General features: G+C 36.2%; 1 protein-coding gene and 1 long non-coding RNA gene across 3 annotated transcripts; both read right to left on the bottom strand.

The window, feature by feature from the left end:
* Nucleotides 1-2,664: 2,664 nt before the first annotated feature.
* On the bottom strand, nt 2,665-4,809 carry LOC150034740 (uncharacterized). The gene is made up of 2 exons (XR_016531360.1): nt 4,452-4,809; nt 2,665-2,993 (listed from the first exon to the last, which is right to left on the bottom strand). It is a non-coding gene; the product is annotated as an uncharacterized LOC150034740 (long non-coding RNA).
* A 17,695-nt stretch (nt 4,810-22,504) lies between these two features.
* LOC120082765 (UV-B-induced protein At3g17800, chloroplastic-like) lies at nt 22,505-24,711 on the bottom strand. Of its 2 annotated transcripts, XM_039038056.2 has the most exons (4): nt 24,482-24,711; nt 24,241-24,399; nt 23,800-24,119; nt 22,505-23,584 (listed from the first exon to the last, which is right to left on the bottom strand). In XM_039038056.2, the coding sequence occupies exons 2-4, from the start codon at nt 24,367-24,369 to the stop codon at nt 22,789-22,791; spliced, it is 1,245 nt and encodes a 414-aa protein (XP_038893984.1). In that variant the 5' UTR covers nt 24,370-24,399; nt 24,482-24,711; the 3' UTR covers nt 22,505-22,788. The 2 variants fall into 2 exon arrangements, with proteins under 2 accessions (XP_038893984.1, XP_090172517.1); XM_090316391.1 differs by lacking the exon at nt 24,482-24,711 and having other exon boundaries at nt 24,241-24,475.
* Between the last annotated feature and the right edge of the window lie 1,078 nt (nt 24,712-25,789).

Genomic DNA, 25,789 nt, shown 5'->3' with positions numbered 1-25,789 from the left:
TATAAATTATAGCATAAAATCTTCTTACGAAAATAAAGATTTGAATATTCGTAACTACTTCAATTATCCTCACATTTAATAATTATATTTTACTCTTGGATGGTTTGTTGAAGCTTTTATAAAGGTCAACTGAGATATATACATTCCTTTAATTGTCTTGAGGAAAAAATCTTATATATAATATATTCACATTATTTCATTCATATATTTTGTCCTATAGATGATATATACATCATTAAAATAGAAAAAGGGGGGCAAATTTTATATATACCAACCTAAAATACATTGGTTGTGCATTTGCAATCTTTGGCTCCGTTTAAGATTATCGTAGCTTTTTAAATAATTGCTGGTAGTTGTACATTTAGAAGAATGAGTCGAAGAAGTAGGATAATGTTTGGTAAATTTTAGTTTAAATTAAAATAACTAACTATGATATTTGGTAAATTAATATTAGATTGATGTAATTTAGTATATGAATCATTATAATTAATTTATAATTTATTTTAAAATATCTCTGATTTAAATTTTAACTAATTTTATTTAATCTAAATAATTTGATAAAATTTTTAAAAAATATCTTTTTGGGCAAAATGATTAGAAAATAATTCTTATAAAAATGAATTAATTAACATTTAGAAATATATATAACAAAATACATTAATATAAAAGGATATTATTATAATATATTTAGTTAAATGGTTAAGATGTTAGCAATAAGATGTTAGCAAATTTTTAGAGAAGATAAATCTAATATCTAGATTATATTAACTTAGTGATTTTGTTAGATTAATAAATAATTTATTTTACCAATTAAGGTGACAATTAAGATTTTTCTATAATCACATGCAACCCTAAACGGAGTCTTAATAAGACAAATAAACTCTAAGCTTATATAGTTGTAAAAATTAAGTTACATAATGGGAAATTATTTCAAATGGTTAAACTGTTAAAAATATTTATAAGATATAACAAAATTTTAGAATTATCAATGATAGATGATATGATAGATAATATCACTTACCGACAATGATAGGAGTCTATCAATTTCTATAACATTTATCATTTATAGTTCTAAGATTTTACTATATTTTATAAATATTTTAGTTCATTTTTCTATATTTAAAAACAACCCTTACATACTCATAGAAAAGATGCTTTTGTCAAATTTATATTAACTCATTTAATTAGTTATGGTTGATTTATGAATTTTTCAATAAAATATTTTATCTTTTCCAAAAATTTATCACATCTTTCCAATTTTAGTCTATCAAATGTCACTTTTTTAAAAATCAATTTTAGTTAAAAAAAAATTATTTCAATTATATTATATATATTTTAATGACTACGGTAAAAAAAAAAAAGTCAAAGATTAAGGTCTTATTTTGTGACTATGTCGTTTTTTGTTTTTATTTTTGAAAATTAAGTTTATAGACAATAATTCTACATCCAAATGTTGTCTTTAATTATCTATCTTTTTACCAATGATTTAAAAAATCAAGCAAATAATTTAAAACTAAAAAAGTAACTTTTAAAAATTGGCTTAGAATTCAATCATTATATTTGAAAAAAAGATGCAAATCATGGTAAGAAATAGGAGGGAATAAGGTTAATTTCCCAAAAAAAAAAAGAAAAAAGAAATGATTATCAAATGGAGCCTAAATGTTTATCATATACATTCTAATTTGTCAAGATGGAGAAATTATCAGAAATAACACATTTAAGTTTTAACCTTACAAAACCAACATGCTTTTTTAATATCTATTCAAATAATTTTTCTCCATCCACGAGATCAACTCCGAGATGTAGTTAAATTTTTTTTCTCTAACTTATCGATTATTTTGGGACTTGCTTCATATTACACACTGGGATTTGGGTTAAAAAAGTCGAAATGTTATGTAATCTTCACAAAATTTTTCAAAATTAAAAAATTACATTACCGAATATTACACAATTTGGAAAAATTTGAAAAGATAATTGGTAAATTATTTAGACAATTAAGAAATCAATATAGAAATTTATGTAAATATAAATTGGAAGCAAGATTTGCAAGATTTTATATAGTTGAAATGTTATGTAATCTTCACAAATTATTCTAAAATTAAAAAATTACACTACCAAATATTACACAATTTGGAGAAATTTGAAAAGATAATTGGTAAATTATTTAGATAATTAAGAAATCAATATAAAAATTCATGTAAGTATAAATTCGAAGCAAGATTTGCAAGATTTTGTATAATATTTGGGAAATATTGCTAAAGGAAATTCAACCAGAAAAAAGAGTTAGTATAAGATTTAGAGAGATTACATATAATTTGAAAAAATTACGTAGATCTCAATGTTAATGCCGAGCAAAATAACACCGAGATTTTATATATTTGAGTTTTCTCGATGAAATTCCTACCATAATTAATATCGAAATTTGATATATGGTAAGATTAACACTGAGTTTCTATATATCACCGTACGAATTTCTATAACACTGAGTTTCTAGCATAATTAACATTGATCTTTTACTAAATCTCAATGATAGATATCACAAATCGAGAAAAAACTATTTTTATGAGTTCTCAAAAAGCGTATTAATTTTTAAAAACTTAAACGTGCTATTTCTGACATTTTTTTTATCAAGGTGTCCTTTAAATTTCAAAAGTATAGTAATTAAAAAAATAATATAATATTATATTTATTACCTGCTAAAAATCACTATATTTAAAGATTTTAAATTAAACTACACGATTTTATTTCTTTTTTATAAGAAAAAAACAACACGATTTCAGGTGCATGTACACCTATTTCTTGACTAGTCACAATAAATATGGTAGCACTCTTAGTTCTCAGTTGGGCTCTCACTGTGGTAATTTTGGTGGCAGAAAGAGATCGGTAAGTTTAGATTTCACATATTCACTTCTTCTAAGCCAATGCCCATTTACCTCTTTCTCCTCTCGTTCTCAGGGTGAGATGAAGACTGGTGCAAGGGGAATATTCCAAACCTGTTAATATTTTTTTAAGTAATAATTGAAACTAATCTTACAAATTTCAGTAAATAAATGAAAATCGTTTAAGTAGTTTTCTTACCTAATATACAATTTAGTTTCACAAAATTAATTACATTACATAATATTTATAAAATATAAATCCTAAAATACTTAAAAAGACAAATCTACAATTACATAATATCCACAAAATATATCTGGATTCTTTTCTACTTTTTTGTTTGAACATAAACTCTGACATACCTAAAAAGTACAAATTTAAATTAGTTATTGCATCATGGTAACCACGAAAGTAAAAGGAAATCAGTTTCCTATTTTGAAAAAAAAAAAGGTTTTTCACAAAAATTTGAAAAGAATTTGAGTTTTCTGTCCGACGAAAAGAAACTCACGGAAGTCGTCAAGTAAATACAAATTATGCATTATGGATTTACCCCTATAACAATAACAACATTAATACAAAACTTAAACATAAATATGGATTTATCTTGGTAGACCCCCAAACATAATTATATAAAGGAAGGATCAGAGAAAGAAAGTTACTTTACCGATAAATTTTGGTAGATTTTTGTTATATATGAGAAAGGTCTATCTTAAAAAGATAGATATCGTAACATAATTAGTGCCAATTGAAGATACAAATAAATATGTAAAATAAACAAATCACTTCAATTTCTCAATAATAACACTTAAACTCATCCATATTTCTAAATCAAACAATTAAACTAAAGTCTCTAAAACAAAAATTAAAAAACAACAAAAGATAAACATTCAAATCCTTAAAACAAAGACAACTTCAACTTAAAAGTAATAACATAAAAACTTTAACTAATTTCAATTTAGTATTTCACTTACTCACCAACTACAAACAAATTTATAAAAAATGACTTTAACTTAGTAAATAAATTACTTCAATTTCACAATAATAACACTTAAACTCATCCAAATTTCTAAAATAAACAACTAAAATAAAGTCTCTAAAATAAAAATTAAAAAACAACAACAAAAGATAAACATTCAAATCCTTAAAACAAAGACTAGCACAATTGAAACTTAAATAAAAGTCCACTTGCCCTAAAGACAAAAAGAAATTATTCTTCATGAGCTTTACAAGTAGAGCACCAAGATCTCCCAGTACCGTGATGGTTTACTCAACTTACAAAGCTAAAAAAATACATGGGATTTGAGAATATCATAAAGCGGCAAGCGCAATACAATACTAAATAATATTCCAAGATAAAACTAAGGGTTAAAGTGGGTTTTAACCAAGCTACAAAATGTCGAAAAATGGAGAAAATCCCTACAAGGCGTCCATGAAGGAAAGCCCATTTTCCAACACGATGAAAGCCATAATATCTCAAAAACCCCAAAAGAAACGAACCCACAAGGAAAAAGAAAGAAAAAAAGAAGTCCATCGAATCAACAATGAAAAGAAGACGAGGGAAAGGAAGAAATTACCTGAATTAGGGAAGGAGAGTTGCAGAAAGGGGAAAAGGAAGATGCGTTGCAGATGGTGGTGGCTGGGGGGTCGGCGGCTGGCGTTGGTTCGCAGATGGGTGGCGGCTGAGGGGTCACGATTGGGGGAAGGTTGTAGAAAGGGGGAAGGAAGAGAGGGGTGGGCGGGAGAGTGAAAGAAGAGGGAAAAAAGGAAATGAGTGGGCGAGAGAGTGAAAGAAATTAGGGTTTTACAAATCCTCTCCCAACGTCAGGACATTTAGTTCTACCGACGAATTTTCAAAAACCGTCATAGACCTATGACCATTTTTTTGTGAGAGCACGTACACTAACCCGACGCTTCAAAAACCGTGGGGCTTCCCCTAAACCGTCAAGACAAACATTATCTCCCTATATTGCAATCTTAACGTCAAGAGAGGTCAACAAATTTCTTTCCCAACCTTTTTTATGCCGATAGTCCAAAAAACAACTGTTGGGAGAACCTATTTTTCCTATTGAAATTACCATCAAGAGAGCATAAATTTCCCATCATAAAAAAAATTGTCAAGAAAAATGGGTTTCTCTGATGCTTTTTTAAGCACCAAAAAAGCTTTCGCCAGAAAAACTGAATTTCTTGTAGTGAATGAGCTTAATAAGATGTCCAAGCGAAAAAACTCAATTGTTTTTGTTAAATTATGAAGAAATGTGAGACGGAGTGAAACAATATTATTTGTTGTGACATTAAACAGTACAAGAAACTTGTGATTCTATGAGAGCCCTAATTAGAGATATAATAGGATTATTAGTAGAATATCAATATGCCAGATGTTGTAGAGCCAGACGAGTTGTCACGTGAAATTAGTCGAAATGCAAGTAAGTTGGCTTGGATATTCACGAATATAAAAAAATGTAGAATTTTTAATATACCAAAATGAGCATAGCTCAACCAGCATCAAACTTATACTATTAACTTTGAAGTTAGAGGTTCAACCCCTCATTTCACATATTGTCAAAAAGAAAAAAATGAAATAGAAGATTAATATGATTATTAGAAGGGACTTATAAGTAAATAGCTTGGGAGTAAGTGAAGAATTTTGTGGATTTTCTTTGGAAAATTTGAAAAAGACTAACCCTCTTGAAATATTAGATTATAACATATTTCTATATATTTTCCTGCATGAGTTCTTTATTTTTTAGTGTTTTTGTCGGGAGATATCCTAACAAACTCCTCCTTGTCAGTTTTAAAATCCTTCGGTGTCTTCTATGAAAATAACCCAAATAGGTGGATCGGATGATTTGGACTCTCCTGCGCTATAGGATTTGCTTTAGCCCCTTCCCAAACCAACTTATTCGATTGCATCTGCAAAAAGCATGCAAACCCATTCATCTTAAAATGTCTGCTTAGTAATAGTTGTGTTAAAAGCTTATTCAGATATACATAACAAATGTACCAGGTAGGCCTCTTTTTTTTTTTTTTTTTTCTTCTTCTTCTTTCTTTCTTTCTTTCTTTCTTTCTTTCTTTCTTTCTTGGCGGTTACTCTCGACGTAGTCGGTTGATCATTAGTAGCATCAAAGTTGGTCTGTGATAATATCTCAGATATCTAAATGACAAGTTGACAACACACAAATCACAAGCTTGTACCGTTCAACCTCAATCTTGTGGACATTGAACCTTGCATGTTTATGAGTAATAATAACCCTGCACTTTTTGATTTTGAATAATTAAAAGACATGTTTTAGAGTGATTGGATATGGCAAAAGTGATTCTAACAATTTCGGAAAGAAATTTCCAACATTCTGAAATGCAAATTTGGTTAGATTTTATAAACCCATTTGTGGTCCTTAACGGTACCATACAAGGTTGAAATGTCGCTGACAGATAGCTCTACCCGTCAACTAAATGGAGATCTAAACAATACATTACAAATACACAACATAGAACTGGCGGCTTGAGAAGTATTAGCCTTATCACATGTATTCAATTGATTTACGATAATATTGTATTTATTGCTTAGTCTGCCTGCTAAATTGGTCGTCTTTAACTAGTGTGCTACTAGTTAGAAAATATAAAGAGATGGAAACAATACCATTTACCTCTTCGTTGTGTACGATCGAGTTGCGTGGTTAAACGATGTAAGACAAACCTTATCGTTTACCTTGTCGTACTAAAGGATGGAGCCTCGGAGACTAAACAATAGTGAAGTGTGATATCGCTTATCTTATCATTTACCTTGTCGTACTAAACGATGGAACCTCGGAGACTAAGCGATAGTGAAGTGTGATATTGTTTACCTTGTCGTACTAAACGATACAATTTGAGCGCTACATGATGGAGGCTGCTGTCTACTCTTTTGTTGTACACGATGGACCCTAAGCGCTAAACGATGAATGATGTATTCAATCGTTTAGTTGATCGTTGTACACGATGAAGCAAAATTACTAAGCGATAGACAAAGAGATTTTAACTTTGCCTCTTCGTATTATTCACATTAATTGAAAAGGGGTGGCATGCCTGATTTATACACTGTTCCCTACTTTATGGATTCAAAGAATTAAAAAATTATATACTAAACAACTAATAAAATGAGGACACATGGTCCAATACATGAAGAAAGAATATTTGTTTGTTATCATCAATCCAAACAGAAATTTGGAGCACTAAAAAGAATAATTCTTCACGACTCTCCATAGTGACATGGCAACCTTCAATTGATGTGTCTTCTTGACTCCTCCTTGGTTGCTGATGTGGCATTTTCTCTAACATCTCCCCTCAAACTTGTGGGGAGTTCAACTATCCCAAGTTTGGACCTTAAGTTGAAGAATTGAGAGTATGTCAATGGTTTTGTGAGGCAGTCAGCTAGCTGATCCGATGAAGGAATATACTGGATTTCAAGTTTCCCTTTGAGGACTAGATCTCTGACAAAGTGAACATTGATTTCAATGTGTTTGGTCTGAGCATGAAAGACTGGGTTGTTGGCTAAGGCCCCTGCACTCACATTGTCACACCAGATTATTGGTTTGGCTGAATGGGACTGCTAGATTTCACTTAATAGTTGTTGAAGCCAAACAATTTCTGAAACCGTGTGGGCAAGGGCTCGATACTCTGATTCAGTACTTGATCGAGCTACTGCTGTTTGTTTCTTTGAGAACCAAGAGATAAGATTTCCACCAATAAATACACTATATGCAGCTACTGACTTTCTATCATCAATGTTTGCTACCCATTCTGCATCTGAATAAGCTGATACTTCAAGTGAATGACTTGGTTGAAATAGTAGGCCATAGTTCTTGGTACCACTAATGTATCGAAGAACCCTCTTTGTTGCTTATCAGTGAGCATCTGTGGGAGCTTTGAAGAATTGACTGAGATGATTCACCATATAAGTGATGTTCGGACGGGTGTTGGTTAGGTACTGGAGTGCTTCTATTGTGCTTCTGTACAAAAATGGGTTAGTGAGAGGAACTCCATCATTGATAGATAGATGTTTGCCTAAGTTGCTAGGTGAGGCTGCAGATTTCAGATCTGAAAAGCCAATCCTTTGTAACAGATCATCAATATATTTCGACCGATTCATTATAAACCCATGCTCTAGATATTGAACTTGGATACCTAAGAAGTAATTTAACTTTCCTAGGTCTTTGAGAGCAAACATGTTATCCAAAGTAGCCACTAATCGAGAGATCAAGTGGTTGTTGTTTCCTGTAATATTACATCATCCACATAGACAAGAAGCAATATAGTTGAACCTTTTGAGTTAAGTATAAATAATGATGTATTTTCCTTCGAGTTGGTGAATCCCCAACTAATTAGAGTAGTGGTCAGTAGATCATTCCAAGCCCGAGGAGCTTATTTCTGTAACAACCTCACTTTCTAAGACTACTAAAAAGGGGATCGCTACTGCATGCATGTAGAAATATTCTCATTGAAGAAAATAAAGTAAATTAAAGAAAATAATCATAATCTTAAATTGCATTAAGTATATAAAACATGTTCTAACATATCTCAAAATCTTAAATCGTTCAACCCAAACATCCTTTTTAACAAGAAACAATTTATAAAAAAAATAATAAATAAAATAAATAAATAAATAAATAAATTTATAGTTAATCCATGAAAGAATAATAATAATAAAAAAAACATGCGAAAATATAAAGGGTCAAATGCGGAAGTGAATTCTGGTTCCTTTGGCACTGTCACGGATTCCTCTTGTCAGTCGCCCGAGTGTCCTTGCCTTTACCTGAAAAAAAATAAAGATAAAGGTTGGGTATAAAATACTTAGTAAGTGATCCCATTACCGGGATCAGACTATGCATCCATGAGCAAAGAAAAATAGCCCATGGCTCATACAGTTACATCGGTTTTTTATGATGAAAAGAAAACCAAAAGACGTACTATCTTGCCTTAAAACGCACGTCTAGTAGCCCGTAGGCACACCGTCAAACATGATAATAACATGAACGTGAACTCATCGACCCACACATGTCTAGCGGCCCGTAGGCACACCGTCAAACATAATAATAACATGAACGTGAACCAATCGACTCACGCATGTCTAGCGGCCCATAGGCACACCGTTAAACATGATAATAACATGAATGTTAACCTATCGGCTCACACATGTCTAGCGGCCCGTAGGCACACCGTCAAACATGATAATAACATGAACGTTAATCTGTCAGTTTACGCATGTCTAGCGGCTCGTAGGCACACCGTCAAACATAATAATAACACGCGTCAAGGCGAGACAAAAAACCGCTCTACTGGTCTATTCATGCATCACATACATAATATCAATATTGAATAGAAGTTTTAACATGCTCATAATACTTGTAACTACCATGCAACTAGCAAAACATAATGTCAAACAAAATCATGCTCCATAGTCAATCAAGTAACTTGATAAGTCTAATCTAGATCCCCTGGCACGAAGGCACCAGTAATAGTATCATTTACCTCAACTTGGTCACAAAAGTCCACGCAAATAATTCCTTAAAACCTTTGGAAAACTTGAATCAACCGAAAATTGTGGCTTGATCCAAGATAAATTCCAAAACTTGATTTAATTAGACAATCTGACCAAGAATTAAATCCAAAATCAATAACTTACTTTTTTCACTATTACTCTCAATCCAAAAGAATAACCAACCAATTTACACAAAACTTACCCAAACTAAAACTCTCCGATGAAGAGAATGGTCTTTTCTTTGTTAGCAACGCCTCGAAATCTCCAAAAATCCAAATCTTGAAAGTCGACACAATGGGTAACGACTAAAATCGTTTCCAACATCAAGAGGCACTTTAAAAAGACTCAACACCAAACCTTGCCCAAAATAATCCAATTCTTACCCAATCTCAAAAAGGCAGTGGCGGGCGAACGGTGGCAGAAACAAAACTGGATGGCAGGGCTGACGTCGGCGAGGCGAGCGGCAGCGACGGAACGGTAAGGAAACGGCGCTGCTCGTGGCGGCGACTGCTTTTGGCGGCGAAACTGGCGGCGGAGAGGAGCTCCCGGCGGCGGCTGGAAGGTAGATGGTGAGGTGCTGGCGGCTAGGGTTGGAAGGAAAAGAAGAAGAAGAGAAAAAGAAAGGGGGGGGGACTACTTCACTCGTGGGGAGAGAGAGAAAATTTTCTTTTTCTTTTCTTTTTCTTTTTTTTTTTCATTCCTTTAACCCTTTCCATAAATATATATAACCAAAATAAACTCTTTCCTTTTCCCTTAAAAAAAAAACAAATTCCTTAATTATCTCCCAAAATATATATATACTTATATATATATATTTTTTCCTTTTCCTTTTCCTTTTAAAAAAAAAAAGAATCTAATATACACATTTAATTATCTCCATAGATAATCAAATCTTCCAAAATATAAGCCAAAATAAAACTCAATTAATTCCAAATAATTAAATCATATTTTAGCTAGCCCAAAAACATAAATCTCATATAATTTATCCAAGTAGCCAACAATAAAAAAAAACTTAATTTCAAAATAAAATCAGGATGTTACATTCTGCCCCCTTAAGAAACTTTCGTCCTCGAAAGTTCTAATCCTGAAAAAGCTCGGGATAATGCATCTTCATGTCGTCCTCGCACTCCTACGTTGCTTCCTCGAACTGGTGATTCCGCCAAAGAGCCTTCACCAAAGCTATCTTCTTGTTGCACAAAACTTTCACTTCCCTGGCCAGGATTCGAATGGGATCTTCTTCATAGCTTAGGTTCTCATTTAAATGCAAAGGCTCATAATCTATAATATGGGATGAGTCTGCTACGTACTTCCTCAACATGGAAATATGAAAAACATTGTGAACTGCAGAAAGAGATGGGGGCAAGGCTAGCCGGTATGCTATAGGGCCAACCCACTCCAAGATCTCAAATGGCCCGATGAAATGAGGGTTCAACTTACCCCTCTTGCCAAACCTCAACACTCCCTTCATAGGTGCCACTTCAGAAACACCTTTCCACCTACCTCAAACTCCAGGTCCTTATGCCTAACGTCAGCGTAACTCTTCTGCCTGCTTTGAACCGTCAACATTCGAGCCCTAATCTTCTGTATTGCCTCGTTCGTGGTTTGTACTAACTCAGGTTCTAATAATTTTCGCTCACCAACCTCATCCCAATATACGGGTGACCTACAACTCTTCCCATAAAGGGCCTCAAATGGAGACATACCAATGGTTACTTGATAACTATTATTATAGGCAAACTCTATCAAATGCAGGTGGGAGTTCCAACTCCCTGCAAATTCTAGTGCACAAGCACGTAACATATCCTCCAGTGTCTGGTTCAAACGCTCAGTTTGACTGTCAGTTTGTGGGTGAAAAGCCATACTGAAATCCAAACGTGTACCCAATGCTGTCTGAAGGATCTTCCAAAAGCTGGAGTAAATCAAGGGTCCCTATCAGACACGATGGACACTGGTACCCCGTGCAATCTTACCACTTCTTTCATATACAACTGGGCCCACCTACTCACTGAATATGTAGACTTCCCTGGAATAAAATGTGCCAGCTTGGTGAGTTTATCCACTATAACCCAAATTACTGTAAAACCCTTCGCCATTCACGGTAAACCTACAATGAAGTCCATTGAGACATGCTTCCACTTCCATTTCGGTACGCTCAAAGGTTGCAACAAACCTGCTGGCTTTTGGCTTAGGGCCTTTACCTGCTGACACACCAAGCACTTACTAATAAACTCTGCTATCTCCACTTTCATGTTATTCCACCAGTAGCAACGTTTTAGGTCCTGGTACATTTTGGTACTGCCAGGATGTATTGAAAATGGGGAGTTATGAGCTTCCCATAACAGATCGTTCTTGAGGTCACTATCTGCTGGTACACATAAACATCTTTGAAAAGTAAGACCATTATCTGCTGATAAGGAGAACTCACCACCCTGTCCTATCTTCACCTACTACGCTACTTCAACTAAGTAAGTATCACTATATTGAGCAACAATGATCCTCTGCCTTAAACTTGGTTGTACCGACAACTGTGCTAACTGCTCAGATACCTCTCCTACCACCACTGCTATCTCGGCCCGTTCAAGGTCTTTACATAAACGACTTTGTCTGGTGATAAGGGCTACTGAATGGGCTACCTTCCTACTTAGAGCATCCGACACTACATTTGCCTTTCTTGGGTGGTACAAAATCTTGCAATCATAATCCTTCACTAGCTCCAACCACCTACGCTGCCTCATGTTTAACTCCTTCTGAGTGAAGAAGTATTTTAAACTCTTGTGGTTGGTGAAAATCTGTATCTTCTCGCCATACAAGTAGTGCTTCCAAATTTTTAAAGCAAAAAAAAAAAACAGCTGCCAACTTCAAATCATGTGTGGGATAATTCAGTTCATGGTTCTTTAACTGGCGGGAGGCATAAGCAACTACCTTACCTTGTTGCATCAATACGCACCCCAATCCTCTCTTGGAGGCGTCACTGTAGATAACAAAACCACTCGTGCCATCTGGTACGGTGAGAACTGGGGCAGTAACCAACTTTTGCTTGAGATCTTGGAAACTATCCTCACAAGCCTTACTCCAAATAAAAGAAGCTCATTTTCTGGTCAACCGGTCAGAGGGGTGGCTATACAGGAAAAGTCCTTCACAAAACGACGATAATAACTCACCAACCCCAAGAAACTACGTACCTCTCCAACTGTGGTAGGACAAGACCAACTCATGACTTCCTCGATCTTTGCAGGATCAACAGATACATCTTCCTTGGAAACCACATGCCCTAGAAAGGACACCTGCTTTAACCAGAACTCGCACTTGGAAAACTTAGCATATAACTGTTGCGCCCTCAAGGTCTCTAGAACCTTTCGTAAATGTTCCTCGTGCTCCGCCTCTGTCTTGGAGTAAACCAAAATGTCATCTATGAAGACTATCACGAAGCTTTCAAGAAATTCCTTAAACACCTTATTCATCAGGTCCATGAATACTGCAGGAGCGTTCGTCAACCCAAATGACATCATGATGAACTCATAATGCCTATACCTCGAACGAAAAGCTGTCTTGGGAATATCACTGTCCTTTATCCTCAACTAATGATACCCCGACCGAAGATCAATCTTAGAAAACACTGTAGCTCCCTGCAACTGGCCAAACAAGTCATCAATCCTGGGAAGCGGATACTTGTTTTTGATAGTCACCTTGTTTAGTTCCCTGTAGTCAATACAGAGCCGTAATGACCCATCTTTATTTTTCACAAACAACGCCGGCGTACCCCAAGGGGACACACTAGGGCGTATGAAACCCTTATCCAACAACTCTTGCAACTGAACTTTGAGTTCCTTCAGTTCTACTAGGGCCATTTTGTACGGAGCTTTCGAGATAGGAGTTGTGCTTGGCTCCAACTCGATAGCAAAGTCTATCTTCTAATGTGGCGGCAGACCTAAAAGTTCTTCTGGAAAGACATCCGGGTAGTCACGTACTACTGGCTCCAAAGTCAAGGAGACTTCAGGCTCTCTAGTGTCGACTACACTAGCTAAGATACTTAAGGTACCCTGGTTAAGCAACCTATGGGCTTTCATGGCAGAAATCACTTTGGGTAGGACCACGGTCCCTGCCCCTTTAAATTTAAAGCTGGCTCTCGTGGGAAGGTTAAAGATCACCTTCTTGTGAGAGTAGTCTATACTGACATGGTTAGCAGCTAGTCAATCCATGACCAAAATCACATCAAAATCCCGCATGTCCAAGACTACTAAAGTCACATCCAGGGTATGACTCGCTACTTCAATCTGACATGCTTTTATCTTCTCCTTTGCTAACATAATTTCTCCAGATGGAGTGGAAACCGACAAAACATAGTGTAAAGGCTCTAGTTCTAACATGGCATGCTTAACAAACATCGATGATATAAACGAATGGGACGAACCCGAATCAAACAATACTAGCGCAAAATGCCCCAAGATTGGGAGCGTACCTGTCACAACAGTGCCTGCTTTCTCGGCCTCCTGCCAGGTGGTAGAGTAAACACGACCTTGCTGATGCTGAGGCCTACCTGAACTCCTCTGATCACAGCCTATAAACTGGTTCCCAAAACCAAAAGTGCCTCTAGCAAGACATCTATCTATCGAGTGTCCCTCCTGCTTGCAATGAAAACAAACTCTGGTGCCTGCCAAACATCGACCCCAGTGATATCTTCCACACGAGCTACACACCGGTCGCATTCTCTCCACCATACCTGCCTTGATAGCTTGCTGCCTAAAATGTCGAAGCGGTCTGTTTGAACCTTAAACCTTCTGATAGGGGTGAGGCTCAAAAGCCTTCTGATATGCCTTCCTTTTTTTACCTGAGGAAGGTTCTATCTTGAATGCTCATGAAAATTCATCTCCTGACTGTGGGTCCACCTCGACTGCCAAACGAAGTGCCTTCGCATGAGTGGTTAGTTTGAATGCTCGCACGATACCTCGTATACTATCTTTTAGGCCTTGAATGAACCTTTCTGCCCTCATGGCTTCCGTGGTGACCAACTTCGGGGCAAAACGGGATAAGGTGTCAAACTCCTGGTCATACTCCTTTACTGACCTGTGTCCCTGCTTCAGCTCCAAGAACTCCCTTTCCTTATTGTACCTCAAGTTAGCAGAGAAGTACTTCGTGTAAAAGCGCTCCTTGAATTGCTCCCAAGTCACTGGATCCCCTCCTACACCCAACATCCTTTCTGCCGACTGCCATCAGATCTGAGCCTTGTCGGTAAGCATAAAAATGATACACTGCATATTCTGATCTTCTGGGAATTTCATATAACGAAAAACCGTTTCAATCGAGGAGATCCATAATTCTGCATTGGTAGGGTCCTTTAGTGACCCATTGAAGATGTTGGGGTTGTACTTCCTGAAATCTCGCAAATGCTTGGCCTTCACCGAAAGGCCTAACATGCTTTGGTTCTGGATCATGTTTTGGGTCTGGACTTGCGACACCTGATCCTGTGGTGGTGGTGTCTGATGGAACTGGGAAAACTGAGCCAGTCGTTCGTCCAACATGTCTTTCACCTTACCCAACACAGCTGATGTAACTTCTTCCCCAATAGTGGTTGCCCAATTGGTAACCTCTGCTGGAGCCGGGGGTGGGCTACGTTTGTGGTGTCGTGGCCGTGTGTTGAACTCTACTTCGTGTCCGGGTTCGCGGCCACCCTGACCCTGAGGGGTCCCTAGGCGGCAAGAAATCCTCTGGTACCGGAGGGTCCTGAACTTGTGCATCTTGAACTTGTGGATCCTTATCATGAGGATCTTGATCCTGAACTGATGGATTCTGCTCTATGGGAACACGCTCCCTTCCGGTAACCCTATGACTGCCTCTTCCTCTAACACGAACCATTTTCCTGACAATTATTCGCAACCACCTCTTAGCTACTTTCCTTACTAGCACAAAACACATCAATTGCAATCATAAATGCTATTAACTCAGATGCATATTATTCTAAATACTTTTCGTAAAGGACATACCTGACGACGACGAAGAATCGTTTTGCCAAAGGAACAATTTGGACTTACATAATAAGTCAGTCTACAGAACCCCAAAACACGGGCTCTGATACCAACTATAACAACCCCACTTTCTAAGACTACTAAAAAGGGGATCGCTACTGCATGCATGCATAAATATTCTCATTCAAAAGAATAAAGTAAATTAAAGAAAATAATCATAATCTTTAACTGCATTAAGTATATAAAAAATGTTCTAACATATCTCAAAATCTTAAATCGTTCAACCCGGGCATCCTTTTTAACAAGAAACAATTTATAAAAAAAATAAATAAAGAATAAATAAATAAATTTATAGTTAATCCATGAAAGAATAATAAAAAAAAACAAACGAAAATATAAAGGGTCAAATGCGGAAGCGAATTCTGGTTCCTTTGGCACTGTCACGGATTCCTCTTGTCAGTCGCTCGAGTGTCCTTGCCTTTACCTGGAAAAAAATAAAGATAAAGGTTGAGTATAAAATACTCAGTAAGTGATCCCATTATCGAGATAAGACTATGCATCCATGAGTAAAGAAAAATAGTCTGTGGCTCATACAGTTATATCGGTTTTTTATGATGAAAGGAAAACCAAAAGACGTACTATCTTGCCTTGAAACGCATGTCTAGCGGCCCGTAGGCACACCGTCAAACATGATAATAACATGAACGTGAACCCGTCAACCCACGCATGTCTAGCGGCCCGTAGGCACATCGTCAAACATAATAATAACATGAACGTGAACTAATCGACTCACGCATGTCTAGCGGTCTGTAGGCACACCGTCAAACATGATAATAACATGAACGTTAATCTGTCGGTTCACGCATGTCTAGCGATTCGTAGGCACGTCGTCAAAACATGAAACATGAAAATAAAAGTAATATGAATGTAAACCTGTTGACTCACGCATGTCTAGCGGTCCATAGGCACACCGTCAAACATGATAATAACATGCATGTTAACCTGTTGGTTCACGCATGTCTAGCGGCCCGTAGGCGTACCGTTAAACATAATAATAACATGCGTCAAGGCAAGACAATAAACCGTTCTACTGGTCTATTCATGCAGTACTGATTAGAAGTTTTAACATGCTCATAGTACTTGTAACTACCATGCAACTAGCAAAACATAATGTCAAACAAAATCATGCTTCATAGTCAACCAAGTAACTTGATAGGTCTAATCTAGATCGCCTGACACGAAGACACCAGTAATAGTATCACTTACCTCAACTTGGTCACAAAAGTCCACGCAAATAATTCCTTAAAACCTTTGGAAAACTTGAATTAACCCAAAATTGTGGCTTGATCCATGACAAATTCCAAAACTTGATTCAATTAGCCAATCTGATCAAGAATTAAATCCAAAATCAATAACTTACTTTTTCCACTATTACTCTCAATCCAAAAGAATAACCAACCAACTTACACAAAACTTATCCAAACTAAAACTCTCCGATGAAGAGAATGGTCTTTTCTTTGTTAGCAACGCCTCGACATCTCTAAAAATCCAAATCCTGAAAGTTGACACAATGGGTAACAACTAAAATCGTTTCCAACACCAAGAGACACTTTAAAAAGACTCAACACCAAACCTTGCCCAAAATAATCCAATTCTTACCCAATCTCAAAAAGGCAGTGGCGTGCGAACGGTGGCAGAAACAAAACTGGACAGCAAGGCTGATGTCGGCGAGGCAAGCGGCGGCCACGGAACGGCAAGGAAGCGGTGCTGCTCACGGTGGCGAGGTGCGGCGACTGCTTTTGGCGGCAGCGAGGAGCTCCCGGCGGCGGCTGGAAGGTGGATAGTGAGGTGCTGGCGGTTAGGGCTGGAAGGAAAAGAAGAAGAAGAGAAAAAGAAGGGGGGAGGGGGGGCTGCTACACGCGTGGGGAGAGAGAGAAAAATTTTTCTTTTTCTTTTCTTTTTCCTTTTTTTTTTCATTCCTTTAACCCTTTCCATAAATATATATAACCAAAATAAACTATTTTCTTTTCCCTTTAAAAAAAAATTCCTTAATTATCTCCCAAAAAATATATATATATACTTATATATATATTTTCCTTTTCCTTTTAAAAAAAAGAATCTAATATACACATTTAATTATCTTTATAGATAATCAAATCTCCCAAAATATAAGCCAAAATAAAACTCAATTAATTCCAAATAATTAAATCATATTTTAGCTTAGCCCAAAAACATAAATCTCATATAATTTATCCAAGTAGCCAACAATAAAAAAAAAGTTAATTACAAAATAAAATCAAGATGTTACAGTTTCAGTCCATAAGGACTCTTGTTCAGTTTACATACATGATTAGAGAACTTAGAGTTGACATACTTGAGTGGTTGATGCATATAGACATCTTCTGTTAATTTGCCATTTAGGAAAGCATTATTAAAGTCAAGCTGACGAAGGACCCATCCTTTGGAGACAGCAATGCTTAAGACAACTTTGATTGTTGATGCTTTGACCACCGGGCTTAATGTTTCAAAGAAATCAATTCCAAGATATTGATGAAACCCTTTGGCTACTAGACGTGCTTTGTATCTTTGTATTGACCCATCCAGATTTTTCTTTAGTCTGAAAATCCATTTGTTGCCCAACACATTGAAGGATGACAATGTAGGAACTAACTGCCAAGTCTGGTTATTGATGAGTGCTTGAAATTTAGTGTCCATAACTTGCTTCCCTTGAGGTGTAGCAAGTGCATCAGACACCTGCGTTGGTTCAGTCAAAGACCAGTCACGTTGAGTAGTGCTTAGTCAAATTTTTGGTTTGAAAATTCCAGCTTTGCCTCTCGTAATCATTGGATGAGCAAGCTGCAATGGATGAGAGGTGTTAGGAACAGGGCTTGTATGTGAGGTAGGTGGAAGAGTGCTGCTAGGTGACTGATTGGTAGGGCTGGCCATGGGAGTTTGAGTGGCTATATGTTCTGGACAGTTGCTAGGCAAGGCATTTGATGTTTGAGGAAAGGAGATAGGTTTAGTAGGCATAGGGGAGGTGGAAGAGTCTAGATTGATATCTAGTATGGAGGTGTTTAATGGTGAGGGACTATTATAAGGGTTTGAGATAGATTGTGGTGAATGAATAGAGGCACTTTGCAATAGTGGAGTTATGTTGGGAGAGAGAACTTGAAGGCCACTGTTCACCGTATTTTTGTGTGTTGAAGGACCAAGCACCTGAAAGCCATAGGAGAAAGGAAAATTAGATTCATTAAAGATAACATTCCTGGAGATGAATACTTTACCATCTTTATTGAGACATCGATGTCCTTTGTGAACCATGCTTGTCCATTCAAACTTGCCTCTATTGTTAGATCATGATGTTTCATATCTATGGTTTAAATCACACTCGTAGTCATATATGAAAGAATGCTCCTATAACCAGTCCAACCTAATTAGTTATAATGAGACAAAAGATGTGATTATCTGTTCAAATATATTTTCACCATCAGATCATGATATCTTATATATTCGACTCGAGTAGTTGTTATGAAGCAAAGGATGTGACGGCCAATTTAAACATTGTTCACTATTAGACTGTGATGTTTCATATTTATGGTCTAGATTATTAAAGAATACACAACTTTATAAGTAGCCATTTCAACTTGAATAGTTGTATCAAAGAAGAAAATAGGAGTTTTAAAGAAAAAATTAAGCTTGCTTTGAAGAAATAAAATTCACTCACCACCAATCTCTTCAAAGAAGCACTGAAAGTGCACCTCAATCTCCTACTCTAATGCAATGTAAAGGGTTTTTACTTAATTGGATTGGTTGCATAAATGGCAATCAGACCCAAAATAATTGCATATATATAATATAAAAATAAAAAAACACAAATATATTACAAAAATAGGCCCATATATTAGAAAATACTAAAATGTCCAATTCATATTCTCACGCATCCCACTGGATAGAAACCCAAAAAATTCTTCTTTGCGTACATCTTGTTTTTCTCAATTTGAAGTCTAGCTAGCTTCTATCAATAATAGCCATCAATAACTTCTATCAATGGTTATTAATTATAGCCAATTAGTGGCTATGGGTAGCTATGACTGAAAGCTTTTATTAATTAGAATCGACTTTAAAAGATTAGCACTTAGCTATCATGATAGAAAACTATCAATGGTAATCATTGATAGACTTTCATCAATGATAATCAATTTTGAAAAACTAACACTTCAAGCTATTAGTGACAGAAAGATATCAATGACTATCAATGATAGAATTTTATAAGTGGTTATCAACTTTGAAACAAAACTATCGACTTTGAAAGATTAAGCTTTCGGTGATAAAAAAACAATTAGTAGCTATCACTAATAGACTTTCATTAGTGACTATCAACTTTGAAAAAATTAACAATTAAGCTATCAGTGAATATCATTGATAAACTTCTATCATAGCTATCACTGATAAACTTCTAACAATGGTTATCAACTTTGAACAAAGCTATTAACTTTGAAAGATTAACACTCAAAGTTATATGACTATCACACCGATAGACTTTTATCAGTAACTATTAACTTTAAAAAATTAGTACTTAAAGCTATTAACTGTTATTATTGATGGACTTCTATTTGTGGCTATCAATGGTTATCAGCTTAAGTTGCTAAGCTTCAAACAATGCTTTCCACTAATGCTTGATCTCGTGTTGGTTTTTATGGTTACAATGATGATTAATTAAGAATCTTTGATTATCAATGGTTATCAATGACTATCACTAATAGATTTTTATAAGTAACTATCAATTTTGAAAGGAAACTATCAACTTTTACAAATTAACACTTAAATCTATAAGTGATAAGTCTATAATTGAGAAATCTATAAGGGGGTGTTTGACTCACCAACATGAGTCGAGTTGGTATAATATAACAACTCATTGTTTGGCCCACCAACTTTAAATGTTCGTGGAGTTGAGTTGGTATATTTTACCAACTCACCCCAATTCTTCCTTCTTCCCATATTTTCAATGGCTCTACCCATCGGCCACTGTCACACTCCAAGAACTAACTCTAGACTCCGATAATCGCCTCTGCTGACAACTCTGACAACCAACTCCGAGCATCGACAACCACCTCCGATGACAATTTTGGCGACGAAATCTGAACTCTGGAAATCACCTCTGATGATAGCTTCAACGACCAACTCTGAGCTCCAACAAGCTTCGTGCAACCAACTCTGACAACTAATTCTGGCCTCCAACAACCACCTCGGTGACCCAACTCCGACGACCACTTTTGCACTACCAACTTCGACGACCAATTAGCGCTGACAACAAACTCCGATAAAAGTCACCTTCGATGATCACCTTTGAGCGGGCAACTCCGACGACCAACTCGGTGCTTTGACAACTACCTTTGACGACAAACTCCGACAACCAACTCTAATACCACTTTCATGCGACTAACTTCGGGCTTTGACAGTCATCTCCGACTACAATCTCTAGCAAAAATCATCTTTGATGATCAACTTTGACAACCACTTTCGTCCGACCAAATCCGGGATTTAAAAACCACCTCCGATGACAAACTTCGACAACCAACTCCAATACACCTTCATGCAACCAACTTCAGGCTCCGACAACCATCTCCGACTACAAACTCCAACAAAAATCATCTTCGATAATCAAGTTCGACAACCACTTTCGATTATTATAAGACTGATGACTGTTAAAGTATGATATACAATTGTTGATTATATAAAAACAAATTATTTTGTCTACATTAAGTGCAATATTTATACATAAAAATTTGTAAAATTTAATTGAATTCAAATATCAAGTGAGAGTTAAGAACATTTAGGCGAAAAGTGTGTATATAGTTGAAAAATATGTAACATATAACAAAAAAAACCACAAAATGAAATTTTTTTCTAGAATATTTTCCAGCAAAAATTTGTGAAAAATAGAGATTTGTTCTCTGATGACCCTCCAAATTTAGAGGAAATGAAACTGAAATTGTTGAAGAAATGTGGTGACATTCCATTGACTGTTACGACAATGGGGGGATTTAATTAAAAACAATTCAAGGCATATAAAAAGTATAGAGCAACAATAGGAAGAAGAAGAAAAAGAAGAAAATGATAATGAAATTCATGGAGAGGAATTAGCTAGAATCAAAAGTTTTGATTTCACTTTAGTTTCTCATTTTATTTAAACAAATTTCTACAAGAAAGGTAATCGGTTAATTGTTGTTTATTGCCCAAAAGAAGAAAGAAAGAAAGAAAAAAAATTTAAAAATTAATAGAAAAAATTGCAATCCATATTTTATTCAAACAAAGATGGGTAAAATTATTGAATAAAAAAGTTTCGAAACAAAAGTAGTAATTATAAAAGCACATTATTGAATAAAAAAACTTCAAAAAACTACATAAGATACCCAGATATATAAACTATGTACCCCAAACATAGATTTAAGAACTCAGACCAAATAAATTTGCACCCACATATGAACTTCACAGATATATAAACTCCAAAAATATATGAACTTTAGACATCCTATCTCAACTCTGCGCCCCAAACAACCTCCAAGTGACTATCACCGATATCTACTTAAATCATATCATAAATATCACTAATATAATCGATATCAGTGACATTTACCTATAAGTTCTATCACTAATGTCTACCTAAGTTATATCACGAATAACACTAATATCATCGATATCTACATAAGTTCTATCACTAATGTCTACCTAAGTTATATCACGAATATCACTAATATCATCGATATCTGCCTAAGTTCTATTGTTGATACGTAGATATCGTCGATATGATTAATATCACTTCCATTCAATTTGAGATTCCATTAACCAAATAATTAAATTATTACTTATTTTAAGGAAATGTTCATTAACCTTCCTAATTTACATGCTCCTTAATTAAACAAACCTCTTATTACTCATTCCTCCTCCTGTCCCAATCTTGTGGACTATTTTGTCTTTTCCATATAAACCAATTCTCTCCCACAAATTCCAAAAATAGCCAAGTTTTTTTTTTTTTCCTACCAAAGAACTCTCTCTCGTGGTATAGATTTAATGATCCTCCTTTGGTTGATATCTGAGTCCACCAAATCTGCTTTCTTTCCATATTATGATCATCTTTGGTTCGATCTCATTTTCTAATTATAGGCCACAAATCTTTTCATAACTAATTATACTATTTAACAAGGGAAATAAGTAAAAAAATATGGTAATGGGAAGCTTTGTATTGTATCTCAGACTCTTGGTTGTGGTCTCTCTGTGTAATTAGCTTCGAGTTTATCATTCAAACGCACCATAAGACAAGCCAGATTGTGGAGAGTTCACTGGAAACTACACAATCAACTTAGATATCAGTCCACATTACAGTCTCTAGGGGCGGTCAGGTGCGCAACTGCATCCATTGTCGAATTTCATATCTCAATTCATGACAAAATGATACCTGGAGTCCACGTACGTCTCAACATCCCATAGAAAAGAACCGAAAGTCACAGCTTCCATAACTAGTCTCTTCAACCCACCAAAGCTGATTTTGATAAGCTCGTCTTTGGAGGTATCTACTGTTCCTTGCGGGGTGATTGCAATCTGGGGTCTTCCAAACAAGGCCTCCGTGTGTCTCTCAATGATGCTAACAGCCTCCTTTGACCTTATCGTGGCTAATCTCTGCAGTGTGTCCCCATCAAACGACATTACGTATGTTCTCAAGCGGGAGGGCTTGATCCCCAGACCCGACTCCACAGGACTAACATCTCCTTGTTCAACTGCCATGGAAGAGATTTCAGGATGCACTGGTGCATTGGAGAAGGAGGAATCCCATTCTGCTCCTTCTCCCTCGTCTGTTGCATCAGCTGGTAGCATTTTCACTGTCTTCTCAAGCTGAAACCTCTCATCCACTCGCTTGAGGAAGTATCCATACATCACAGACGCCGCATACACCTGCCCCACTCTCAGTTTGCTTATCTGCACTACTGAAGCAAAGTCACCAATCCGATTGCCCAAAACGAGCGCTAGGTGGTTCTGAATCATTTCCCTTGCTTCGGACGAGTGAAGCCGCTCCAGCTTTTCATCATCTTGTGACCATGTGACAACTCGGCCATATGGGGCAACAGTTGGTATAAGAGGAACATCGGCGTCCATGAATCGTTGCACCACCAATGCATACAATATCTCTTCTAAGGCTCTTTTCCTTTCATTTGCCTTAACCTCTGCAATCCTCCTAAAAATTTCAAACGCTAAGCTACGTGAGCAGGGTTGTCCCGTAAAAAAACAAGCTTGATCAGCTTTGGTGCTCTTCTAATCAAACAATTTGGTTCAAGCGACTGTTTTGCTTTTATAAAGAGAAACTGATGTCAAATGATTGTTACAACTTTGGAATTTTCAGACCCATCCTTTACCTGTATATACTTGGCCTCTAAGGGATACGGAACTAACCTGTGCAAGACAATGTCATGAGTAGCGGAAGCAGGGGTCTCCTGAGTTTTTTCTTCAGCATGACGTTGGATTTGTAGCTGTTGAAGCTGCTGGTCGACGGCTGCAGGAAGAAGATGGGGATGGGTAGTCAGTATTTGAGACAGAAACTGGCCAATTGGAGACTGAAGCTGAAGTGGAGCAATTTGGGCAGCAGAACCAGCCGGATCCGAAGACAGGGACGCTTTAACCATTGAGAACCCAAATCCCCGACCCTGACCGCTACAGGGAACGGTAATCGTCTTCTTTCCAAGTCTCGACGGAGAAACGAAGGACCGATAATGCTGCCATGAGACAACAGAAAGTTGAGAAAAAAACCAAAGAGATCAAAACGAGATACACCGTAATTGACCATGAACTGTTTGATAAAAGGAAGAAAAGAAAAAAATGATTCCAGCTTCTTACAGGAACAGAGAGGAGATGTTTGGAAGGAAAAGTAAGGAAATGGGGGGCAGGAGGCCTGAGGGCGGTGTCCCGAAATGGCGATCCAATTCCAATGGCAAGGGTTGAGATTGAACCAGTGGCCGCTTCCATGAGCGTGTCTCTGCGTTGTGTTGTATGGATCTGGCCAAAGGCATACGAAGATTGAGGAAGGAAGCCCAAATTGAATGATAAATTTCAGCATGCGGAGGAAAATGAGACAAACCTGGGAAGAAGAAACTAGAAACTGGAGACTGAAGTACCGATTAAGGAGAGGAGATGCTTATAGAATGAAATTGTGAAAGACGTTTTGGCACGCGTATGTTTGTGTATGAATCATGAATGGACAGAGAGGCGGCAACGCAACGACATGCAGTTCATAAAAATTAAAAAGATCTTTGTATAAGCACCCTTATAATTTTGTTCAAATTTCTGTGGTGTCTTTAGGCTTTGTTTGGCGGAGAAACTGATTTTTCTTTTTAAAAATGTTTTTGGAATTACTCATTTTTTAAAATTATTTTCAGATTATGTGATTTAAATAGTGCAAACTTTGAAAACAACCTTTTTTTTTTATGTTGTTACAGTATCTAGATTTTGATTTTGAATTTTAAAATTTTAAAATGTAGAACAATATTAAATAAAGATAAAAACATTTAGAAATACAATATATCGTGCTATAAACTCAATTAATTTTTTGAAAAAATATAATATATATATGTATTGCATATTTGTATTATAAATTATATAATTTTCCAAAACAATAATTATATAATTTTTTTAAATATAGTTCATATTTATGAATAAATTAATAATTGTTACTGTTAACTAAATATTAGTGGGTAGTGTAAAACCCACACCTTACTTTCCCCTTTTTTCATTATGTTTATTGTTTAAGTTAAGCAAAGTATTGGGTTAAATACTTAAGTTAGATTGGATTTGTGCGTTTTGAGGTAGAGGACAAGTTTGAAGAAGGAAAATGTTTAAGTATGAAAACTTAAATCTCGGTTACTTATTAACCTGGCTTTACAAAGAGAATTTCTGGCTAAGTGTTGATCGTCTTGAAGGATGATTGAGCGTCGAATGAGCACAAGGTAGGCATCGAGTAAATGCTATCGAGCGTCGAGTACAAGTGATCGAGGAAAGGTTGAGCATCGAGTATAAGGAATTGAGGAAGGGTCGAGCATCGAGTATAAGTGATCGAGGAAGGGGTCGAGCATCGAGAGTAAGCGAGAAAAGGTCGTGCGTCGAGTATGAGCGATCGAGTAAGGAGTGTGCATCGAGCAAGCTCCCAGCACTGAGTTTCCCATCGAGTATTTAACAGAGAGCCACGAAATCTTCCATCGAGTAAGGACCTTCCTCCATTGAGTTTTTCCAGTGAGGATCGAGTTGTTCGAAATACTCAGTTTTAAACTTCTCTTTTAGTTACCCAGATAGATGGCTTAATCTCGACCCTTAATCTCCACTAGTGGGTGAGGCGGCTTAAGGAAATTTCATGCAAAGGGCTGGAAAATAGTATAAAAAGGGAAGAGAATTT

This window comes from Benincasa hispida, chromosome 8 (assembly GCF_027475165.1).
Source record: "Benincasa hispida cultivar pf3 chromosome 8, pf3_genome.v1.1, whole genome shotgun sequence".
In the NCBI taxonomy this organism is placed as follows: Eukaryota; Viridiplantae; Streptophyta; class Magnoliopsida; order Cucurbitales; family Cucurbitaceae; genus Benincasa; species Benincasa hispida.
This window is presented reverse-complemented; position numbering and strand designations above follow the sequence as displayed.